This window comes from Triticum dicoccoides, chromosome 5B (genome assembly GCF_002162155.2).
Source record: "Triticum dicoccoides isolate Atlit2015 ecotype Zavitan chromosome 5B, WEW_v2.0, whole genome shotgun sequence".
Lineage (NCBI taxonomy): Eukaryota > Viridiplantae > Streptophyta > Magnoliopsida > Poales > Poaceae > Triticum > Triticum dicoccoides.
Window position 1 is genome coordinate 670,826,479 of NC_041389.1, and position 11,401 is coordinate 670,837,879.

The 11,401-nt window shown below is 45.2% G+C and overlaps 1 protein-coding gene across 1 annotated transcript; it reads left to right on the top strand.

Moving 5' to 3' along the window:
* Positions 1 to 12: 12 nt before the first annotated feature.
* On the top strand, positions 13 to 1,257 carry LOC119306589 (protein synthesis inhibitor II). The gene has a single exon (XM_037582769.1). It carries the CDS (start codon positions 283 to 285, stop codon positions 1,120 to 1,122), a length of 840 nt encoding a protein of 279 aa, XP_037438666.1. The 5' UTR covers positions 13 to 282; the 3' UTR covers positions 1,123 to 1,257.
* The last annotated feature ends 10,144 nt before the right edge of the window (positions 1,258 to 11,401 follow it).

Consider the following 11,401-nt stretch of genomic DNA (forward strand, 5'->3'; position numbering starts at 1 on the left):
GCCTTCGTGTAAGCATACGCACACACATCACGTAGTAGTATTAGGATTGACCTTAAGTCAAGCTATACAAAGATAAGGATCATCTCTGACAACCTGCCTTGTATACAACACACAAGCACAGCATCACGTACAAGTTACATATGACACGTACACGTATACAAAGCCTATCATTTGACAGCATGCACCTGTCGATCGCCTATAAATTCATCTCCAGTTCGTTCATCCTCTTCCATATCTCAACCCCTCTCGCTTGATAGTACGTCTCATCTAAGCCTCGTATCCATGGCGGCAAAGATGGCGAAGAACGTGGACAAGCCGCTCTTCACGGCGACGTTCAATGTCCAGGCCAGCTCTGCCGACTATGTCACCTTCATCAACGGCATCCGCAACAAGCTCCGCAACCCGGGGCACTCCTCCCACAACCGCCCCGTGCTGCCGCCGATCGAGCCCAACGTCCCGCCGAGCAGGTGGTTCCACATCGTGCTCAAGACATCGCCGGCAAGCACCGGGCTCACGCTCGCCACCCGCGCCGACAACCTCTACTGGGAGGGCTTCAAGAGCAGCGACGGCACCTGGTGGGAGCTCACCCCCGGACTCATCCCCGGTGCCACCCACGTTGGGTTCGGCGGCACGTATCGCGACCTCCTCGGCGACACCGACAAGCTGACCAACGTCGCTCTCGGCCGGCAGCAGATGGTGGACGCGGTGACCGCGCTCTACGGGCGCACCAAGGCCGACAAGACCTCCGGCCCGAAGCAGCAACAGGCGAGGGAGGCGGTGACGACGCTGCTCCTCATGGTGCACGAGGCCACGCGGTTCCAGACCGTGTCGGGGTTCGTGGCTGGAGTGCTGCACCCCAAGGAGAAGAAGAGCGGGAAGATCGGCAATGAGATGAAGGCCCAGGTGAACGGATGGCAGGACCTGTCCGAAGCGCTGCTGAAGACGGACGCGAAGCCCCCGCCGGGAAAGGCGCCAGCAAAGTTCACGCCGATCGAGAAGATGGGCGTGAGGACGGCGGAGCAGGCGGCCGCCACCCTAGGGATCCTGCTGTTCGTCCAGGTGCCCGGTGGGATGACGGTGGCCCAGGCGCTGGAGCTGTTTCATAAGAGTGGGGGGAAATAGGTAGTAGTTGTGCAGGTATATCTGCATGGGTATTGTACAAGTCGAATAAACATGTCACAGAGTGACTGAATGATATAAATAAATAAATGTCACAGAGTCAGTGAATGATATGAATAAATAAACATGTCTAGTTTATATTGGGTCCAACCATAGAATTGCTATCCAACATATGTTTTGCATATGCACATATCAGAAGCGCGAACTATGTTCATCCTTTTAGACTCCCAGGGGCTCATTTGGTTGTTGGGGTGAAAAAACCATGGGCAGTAAACTCCCCTAGGGGATTTCCCTGCTCATATGAGATCCTCCTCCTGCCATGTGAAATATCCCATTGCCATTTGGGCACCAAGGGAGAGTGAAGAGAGTGAAGGGAGAAGAGCAGAAGAACAGAGCGCCAAGGCGACTCAGATCACAAGAAAAGAGACGAGGGGAGCCCGGGAGAATTCTCCTGGAGTGCGGAGGTCGGAGCGAGCGGCCCGGGGATTTCGGGAGGATCGGGCCGAGAAAGCCCTTTCCACGATGTTACCAAATGGATCGCCTGAAAATCCGGGGTGTAGATTGCAGGCGGGTTTCTCGCCCGAGGAAAGGACAGGTATCCTGGCAGCAATGCTACATTCACGGACTAATACGGGGGGTTTACGAAGTGTTTGTGACTTGTTAGATGTTGATTGGATTAAGGGGGAGGAAGAGGCCCCACCCACCTGAAAATCTGGAGGGTGAAAAAGAATTAGAAGGAAGGGTCCGTAATGCCCCCGTAATGAGCCCGTGCGTTTAGCATTTTTGGTATCCCGGGGGATCCATGGTAACCAACTAGTGTACCACAAATTCCCCTCCAGAAAATCTACATATTTTAGTACTTTTTGGCCAGAAAATTCTCACACTTACATACACGGTTATATTGTTTTTCTTTATTTAAAAGGGAGGAAAGCCCCACATAATGATGCATGCAGCCAATTTATTAACCAAAAGTATGCAAACGGAGTCTAAGGGCCAGTACTGGCTCACAAAAGGAGCACAAGAACAGTAAAGATAAAAAGATGCCACAGCCGGCGAAAAAACAAGTTAAGATGACTAAACACCTAGCCTATTATTAGTTCGCCATTTAAATTGGTTGGAGATAACCCGTGCTACCGTCTCCCAGTGGTTGCACCCAGTAACCAAAAGCCCCCTAGAGTCCGCATGAGTGAGTAACGACCACGTACGTATCCAAGCAGTGGCTATGTGGATAACCTGCAAAAGTTGATAAAGTTTTTTCCATTAAAGATCATATCACCTTTGCAGTTTCATATAGCCCAAAACAGTGCACATATCCCTATCCGAATATGTCCTGCAATATTTGAATCCGCTCCATTTAGCCATGTCCCAAATAACGTGTTACTAATTGAAGGATTAATGTTGAAGTCTATATGTATCGTACGCCATACAAGTTTGGCTTATATTGTGCCATTTCAATATTTTATTTGTCGATTTTATGTTTATATACAGTTGGTATTCATTGAATAGGTGGATTTCCTGGGAGAGAAGGTGCAAAGCTTCAAGGCAAGACCCCACAAGGAGTTGATGACTCAGTATAGCAACCCTGACGAGACTGGGACAGTACCCCGCCGGAGACAGGGACAACGCGGTTGTTCTAGTGCCACTGGTTCTTGCGAGGGCGAGGGTTCACATGTTTGGGGTGCTTTTTTACAATCCACATGTTTGGAGGTGTTAAGGGCATCTCCAACCACGACCCGTAAATTTTCTCCTGCATTCGTCTGGGACAGGGGGAAGGGGCAGTCCGTGGACATGGATGCAGGAGGGGGCCATCCAACGCTGCCCGAAGACATTTCAACCCGCATTTCAACTAGCTGGACGAAATTCATGTACACCGGCTCCAGGGTGGACAGCGCTGTCATAAAGGCCAGTGGGCGTGTCGGTGCTGGTTGCGGACGTCCGGCAATGCCACTGTGGCGGCCCTAGACGTACAACGGCAGCAACAGAGGTGGAGCGTGCAGATGCAAAGCAAGGGGGAGAAGGGCGCGGAGTGGAAGGAAATGAAACCGAGAGGGTGATTGGGTGGGCCGGGGGTGTCGGTTTCCTACATGGCTGCTGCTGGTTTGAACTTTTTTTATTAACTTGAACAAAAATATCTGTATTTCGAAAAATGTTGACGAATTTGAAAATGTTTCTGGATTTTAGAAATTGTTCATTAATTTGAAAAAAGTGATCACAAGTTTGAAAAAATGTTTCCTCATTTTTGAAAATGTTCCTGAATTTCACAAAATGTCCCTGCATTTTAGAGAATGTTCAAAAAATTAAAATATGGGGCATATTCCTTTTATGCTTTTACTCCTACATTTTATACGAAATTGTAAAAAATGTTAAAAAAATAGAGAAAAGAAAAAAGGAAAGAAAAATAAAATGGGAAGCTTATAGAAAAAACATAAAAGGAAAAAAAGGGTCTATGAAGGTTCTAGTACTTTTCTATAAACGGGGAACACACTAAAAACCTCGAACTGGGCTGGCACAATATAGTGCCTACAATTGCGTGAGGGTGTGCCTTTGCTCGCTAACTGTTGACCTATGCTGGGATTCAGAATTATCGTCTTTATCTTGCCTCTAGTGAGATTTTTTTTCTTGAGAATTCTCGCCCAACTTTATTGGTGAATCAAAATGTTCTAGTGAGATGGAAGAAAAACTCGTCACAAGGGAGTTCATGGCGGCCGGCCAGTCCGGAGTTGTTGGTTTGGTTCATTCATTCCTTTTATTCATTTGGTTTCGTCTTTTTACTTTTACTTTTTCCTTACTTATTTTTATTTATTTTTGAAAATATTTGACTTAATTTCAAAAAAATCACTGTGCATTACAAGTTATGGAGGTGATGTGGAAGGTACTCGACCAATTCATCGCCTGAAGATGAAGGAACTCAAGTGCAATACAGCCGCGGAGCAGGCGCTCCATGTCATCCTTTGGGATGCGGACGGCAACGAGTTCGAGGTGCTTCAGTCGTGGTAGAAAAAGAGCGGGCGCGTCATTAAGGGGGATGGCAGTTGATGAACTTGGCGAGGCGCAGCGTGGGTGCGAAGCGGAGCACGGATGTTGGCAGCGAGTGCATATGCCCATTATTAAAAATGAGCTTCTCGAGCTGATCTATGGCGGGGGATCGTAATCACTCGTCAAGCTTGGCTCGGTCCTTCCCATTGGAACGGAACTTGCCCGTGATAAGGTCTCTGATTGGGCCATGGTGACTGCCGAGGATCGAGGAGAATGCATCCAAGCTTTTGCGATAGCCATGGCAGAGCTCGTCAGCGTCGAGGTGGTCGACAGGGGTGAGGAGCCTTAGGGGCGCCACCGCCAGGAAAGGGCGGCTGTCCTTGCCCCATATTTTATTGGGGGGAGGAATATGATGACTCTCAACATATCATCAGGGATGTTTTTGATGAAGTCTAGGTCTACTGGAGTCGCTTGCGGTTCTTTCTCGACCCGCCTCCGCTTGTTGGCAGCCTCGTTCTCCACCTCGGCGGCAGCGACGGAAACCTCTATCTCCATATTCACGCCATGCTCCGGTGCACACTGAGGACTGAGAGCGGCGTCGAGGATGCGGGTGGAGAGAGAGGATTGTGTGTGGCAAGGATGGGGGGTGCGCCCGCTCGGGCGCGCCATTAATACAGACCAGTGGGAGTGAGCCGGGTGGCGGTCAAAGGTTGTCTCCCTTCCTGATGAGCCTGCGCGGCGGACTTCTAGCATTCCTATACCATCATTTCACAGAGCGAGGTGGACGCGCCATTAATATGGAGGAGTGGGAGCAAGGTGGGCGGCGGTCAAAGGGCTGGCTCGCCTCCCAGTGAGCCTGCGTGGCGAACTACTGCCACGCCTACCGTCGTTTCACACAACTACTAGCACGCCCCATACGGTGAGTGCGTACCAAACACGCGCATGAATTAGATAGTGATAGTGATTTTAGTTGCAAAAATTAGATAGTGCTAGTGATTTTTAGCTGCATATTTTGACAAATCGCATTGTCTCTTGGCTTAGCGCCGAAGTCTGGCTTTAATTTGCATACCGTATTCAATCTGAACCGTTTACGTTGAAGAGATGCACAAATCCTGTGTTAAACAACTCGCACGCTTCCCGGTGAGCCTCTCGGTCAGCCTACGCACCGGACTGCACTCGCACGCCTCCCGTTCAGTCAAGCAGCTGTCCGCACGGCACCTCCTGTAGCCATTAAAACCAAGACACGTGGCAGCATGTAAATGCTTAAGAGAACGCACACGATTTGAATTATACAAACGTTTGAGATATTAAAGTGGCAGCTATTTGTTTCAAAATGCCTTTGTTGGCTGTTATTCGAGTGCATCTTCTCTCAAAATGGACACCAAAAACACCACATCATGTTAGTGCCATTACATGATAGTATGCCAAGTTCCATGAATTTCAGACGAGTTTTGAATTTAGTAGAATTTAGAAACAAAGTATCTCAATGTTTTGCCGGCAATCAACGGTGCCCTGGTGTTTGAAATTCATTCCCATTTCTTGCATGAGACCTAAGAATGCACCCAAGGACACAGATTTGATTTTTCAACCAATTTATATGCATTGAAGCATGTGCATGTAGTTCAAACTTGAATTATGCACATAAATGCATCGAACACTCAATTAATGCATAAAAATGTCCAAACGAACCCCAAAAATCCCAAAAATTGACACAACACTCCTGTTGTTCTCTGTTGAGACTAGAAATTTTTTGAAAGCAATAAGAGGCAGCAGATATTGTTTCGTCCCCTAAGGTGGGACGTTCCCTACTGAAACCATCAGGCTTGTTGTGAGAAGCTCTGGTTTGTGAGAAGCTTATACCCAAACCTGCCCCAAATGGGACAAAAAAATTACCACGACATGTTGATGCCGCTCCATGATAGCATGCCAAGTTTCATGAATTTCATATGAGTTTTGGATTTACTAGAATTTAAAAACAAGGAATCTCAATGTCTGCAGCCGAGTGACGGTGGCAGGGTGTTTGACATTCGTTCCCATTTCCTGCATGGGACCTAAGCATGCAACCAAGGACACAGATTTGAATTTTCAACCAATTTATATGCATTAGAGCATGTGTCTATAGTTCAAATTTGAATTATGCACATGAATGCATAGAAAACTCAGTTAACGCATAAAAATGTCCAAACAAACCCCGAAAATCCCAAAAATTGACACAACACTCGTGTAGTTCTATGTTGACACTAGAAATTTTTTGAAAGCAATAAGAGGCAGCGGATACCGTTTCATCCCCAAAGGTGGGACGTTCCCTACCGAAACCATCAGGCTTGTTGTGAGAAGCTCTGGTTTGTGAGAAGCATATCTCCAAACCGGCCCCAAATGGGACAAAAATATTACCACGCCATGTTGTTGCCGCTCCATGATAGCATGCCAAGTTTCATGAATTTCAGACGAGTTTTGCATTTACTAGAATCTAAAAACTAGGTATCTCAAAGTTTGCGGCCGAGTGACGGTGGCAGGGTGTTTGATATTCATTCCCATTTCTTGCGTGGGACCTAATTAAGCACGCAACCAAGGACATAAATTTGGATTTTCAACCAATTTATATGCATTAGAGCATGTGCGTGTAGTTCACATTTGAAATATGCACATGAACACATAGAATTAGTTAATGTATAAAAATGTCCAAGCGAACACCCAAAAATCCCAAAAATTGACACAAACACTCCTGTTGTTCTATGTTGACACTAGGAAAAAAAGTTGAAATCAAGAAGAGGCAATGGATTTCGTTTTGTCCAGAAAGGTGAAACATTCCCTACCAAAACCATCGGGCTTGTTGTGAGAAGCTCTGTTTTGTGAGAAGCATATCCCCAAACCTGCCCCAAATGGGACAAAAAAATTACCACGACATGTTGATGCCGCTCCATGACAGCATGCCAAGTTTCATGAATTTTAGACGAGCTTTGTATTCACTAGAATTTAAAAACCAGGTATCTCAATGTTTGCGGCTGACTGACGGTGGCAGGGTGTTTGACATTTGTTCCCATTTCTTGCATGGGACCTAATAAGCATGCAACCAAGGACACAGATTTGAATTTCCAACTAATTTATATGCATTAGAGCATGTGCATGTAGTTCAAATTTGAATTATGCATATGAACGCATAGAAAACTCAGTTAATGTATAAAAATGTCCAAGCGAACCCCCAAAAATCCCAAAAATTGACACAACACTCCTGTTGTTCTATGTTGACAATAGGAAAAAAAATAAAATCGAGAAGAGGCAATGGATATCGTTTCATCCAGAAAGGTGAAACGTTCCCTACCGAAACCATCGGGCTTGTTGTGAGAAGCTCTGGTTTGTGAGAAGCATATCCCCAAACCTGCCCAAATGGGACAAAAAATTTACCACGGCATGTTGATGCCGCTCCATTACAGCATGCCAAGTTTCATGGATTTCAGACGAACTTTGGATTTACTAGAATTTAAAAACCAGGTATCTCAATGTTTGCGTCCGAGTGACGGTGGTAGGGTGTTTGACATTCGTTCCCATTTCTTGCATGGGACCTAATAAGCATGCAACCAAGGACACATATTTAAATTTTCAACTAATTTATATGCATTAGAGCATGTGCATGTAGTTCAAATTTGAATTATGCACATGAATGCATAGAAAACTCAGTTAATGTATAAAAATGTCCAAGCGAACCCCGAAAAATCCCAAAAATTGACACAACACTCCTGTTGTTCTATGTTGACACTAAGAAAAAAATTTGAAATCGAGAAGATGCAACGGATATCATTTCGTCCTGAAAGGTGAAACGTTCCCTACCAAAACCATCATACTTTTTGTGAGAGAAGCTATGGTTTGTGAGAAGCTTATACCATAACCTGGCCTAAATGGGACAATATTTTTTTACCCCAGCATCTTGATGTTGTTCCATGATAGCATGCCAAGGTTCATGAATTTCAAACGAGTTTTCTATTTACTAGAATTACAAAAGCAAGCACCTCAACATTTGCCGGAGACCCACGGTGCCGTGGTGTTTGAAATTCATCCCCATTTCTTGAATGGGACATAAGCATCAACCCAAGGAAACATATATCATTTTACAACCCATTTTGGTGCACCGGAGCATGTGCATGTGGTTTCATTTTGAATTGTGCACCTGAAATGCCTAGAAAACCAAGTTACCGTATAAAAATGTCCAAACGAACCCTGAATAATTCCAAATTTTTTGACGACGCACCTATAGTTGCATGTTCACTACAGATAGAAGTTCTCGCAAATCAAACACCATCCTTTAAATCAAGATGAAAAATCAAGTAGATCTCACACAGTTTATTATCACCAACTGTGTGAGATGCAGTACAAAATATCCTGGAGCACCGTCGGTGTATAGTACACCTATGGCTTACTCGAGAAGGTTCGTTGGCTACAGTCCACAGCCCGCTCTGAATAAGGGGCCATGTCTGATGACACTTTGCGCGCCAGTTTTTTCGCTGAAGCGATTCCAAATTTTTGGCTTCCGCGGAAATATCTACCTCCCCGCCCCCTCCACCTTACCAAAAGCCACATTTTCCCTGTTTCCTTCTTCCTTTCCAAGTTGAAACCTTCACTCCTTGGTTGCAGCACCGCCTCCTCGCCGGCGACCCTCCTTCATGCTGCTCGGCCTCGCCTATCCAGGCAGGTAATCCAGACCCGAACCCCATCCACCTCCTCCTTCCACATCCCACATGCCTCGACCGTCGGCGCGAGCGCGACACCTTCCACCAAAATCACCGACCCCTCCACCAAATAAGTGCCGTCCTAAGCCATGGTGTATGCAGTATAGCCAGCATCTCAAGGAGCATTTGGCAGCGGACAAGCAAATCACGACCGCACGCGCGGATGAGGTCGTGATGGCTGCCATTCGTGCCAACGTCCAGATCTTGGAGGAGCACCTCGTCGTCGAGGCCACCATCAACGCCTCGCACACCGACGTCGTGGCGCGGCTGGCTGCTTTGAACGACAGTTCATGGCGTTTTCTCGAGGCCACCGTCGGTGCCTTTGACGAAGACTACCAGGTGTTTTCTCGGCGTGCACGTGCTTACCTCATCTCGAGAGCTAGCAGGTTGGTTCCCGGAGCGGCTCAGGCAACTCACCACTACAACGAGGGCACCCACGATGCGGAGGACTCGCCCTCTTCCATGTCCAAGGAGCCAATCGTCATTGATATCTCCGACAATGAGTAGTTTGTCTTATTAGCTCACTATAAGGACCCATGTTCACTTTGCTAGCTATTGCCTTTCCTTAACAAATTCTAGTGAATTGTGCTATCTACTTTTACCATGCAATCTTCTGCTCTAGTGTATATGTTTTATATGTCATGCAATGTGGTGTTCAGTTAATTGTTTGGTTCAATTCTGCAAATGTGATGTTCAATTCTTTAGGATGCAATTTTCCAAGTTGTCAAGCATGCTTGGTTTGGTTAACTGTTTGATCTTCTATTAGGAGTATATTATATTATGCATTATGGTGCTCAGTTGATGTTTGGTTCATTTGTTGTGGTGTTTAGTTAACTGTTTGGTTCAATTCTTGAATGCAATGTTCAATTATTGTGTGTGCATTCTGTTATTGTATACCATGTGAGAAATAAATTGAATTTGGCTGTGCTAAATACATGAGAAACAAATACATTTGCTATATTTACAAGTTGTTAAGCATGCTTGGTTTGGTTAACTGTCTGATCTTCTATTAGGAGTATGTTATATTATGCAATGTGGTGCTCAGTTAACATTTGGTTCATTTGTTGTGGTGTTTAGTTAACTGTTTGGTTTAATTCTGCAATGCGATGTTCAATTATTGTGTGTGCATTCTGTTATTGTATACCATGTGAGAAATCAATCGAATTTGGGTGTACTAAATACATGAGAAACAAATACAATTGCTATATTTCCAAGTTGTTAAGCATGCCTGGTTTGGTTAACTATCTGATCTTCTATTAGGAGTATGTTATATTTGTGCAATGTGGTGCTCGGTTAACGGTTGGTTCCTTTGTTGTGGTGTTTAGTTAACTGTTTGGTTCAATTCGGCAATGCGATGTTCAATTGTTGTGGCTGCATTCTGTTATTGTATGCTATTATACCTTGTCTTTTTTATTTCTTTGCCCCATTTCTAGTATAGAGAAGATATTTATGCACATCCTTGTTTTCAGGCCTTTCCAAAACAGTTCACTGATGATTACCTCTCAAACCACCTGTATGGACGGTCAATCATCCACAGGCGCTGGCCTAAAGTTGCAAAGACCTTCAACACCAATGAAGGCTCAATATTCGCCTTCCGCTTCCGCAGTTTTCCCGATGAGATGCATTTGTCTATGTATCGTCTATGATGCTAATTTCGAAAGGTTCTAGATGTTGCATGTGAAACTTGGTGCTGGTGCTGTTGTGTAACGGGGTATCTGAGTGCTGAAGTTATATCATGTTGTACTCTAATGTATTTCAATTATGAAATCATGCTTCCTTAATATGGGAATGAAATATAATATGTGTTTAATATGAATGTCAATTAGATTAATAAATGGATTATTAATAATAAGGAAATTAGCCTGCTAATTGGTTTTTGCTATTGCAAACGGTTATTGAGAAAATACCGTGGGCGATGACCTAAGGCAACACACACAGTTTCTAGCAATAAACCATGTTGGATCGATGAGCAATCACACACAACATTCTCTTCAAAACTGTTTGCGTTAGGCCACCTTGAGCAAACGTTTACCACATAAAAGCTGTGTGTGATGGATAGCATTTGCCACACAGTTTATTATACGCACCATGTGTGATGCATTCATGGCAAACGATAAAATTATTAGTATTGTGTGCGATGGGAAGGCCATCACAAACGATTTAACGGGGGAAATTATGTGTGATGTACCTACGAACGGAAACGTTTTTCTTGCAGCGACTATGTGGGATGTATACACGAACGAAAACGTTTCGCGGGGATTGACCGTGTGCGATGAAATTACAACCGGAAATGATTTTGCCTGTATAATTATATTTTTTAGCACTACTATATGTATAACCATATTTGCTCGCTCGCCAGTCGCACACGACCTCAATTTGCCGAGCGTGTGTGCCAGGAGGGCATATCCCCGACGATTTCTGGGTCGTGTGGGAAGGACCCCCCTATCGCCCACACTCACTAATTGACGGTTCTGAATGCTGTCGAGGAAAGGGGTTACAAACCATTTGTATAGCACCGACACGTACCAGTGTTACCTTTCCTTTCTTTGGGTGAATTAGTGTCTGCTGGGCTAGTTGCCTGA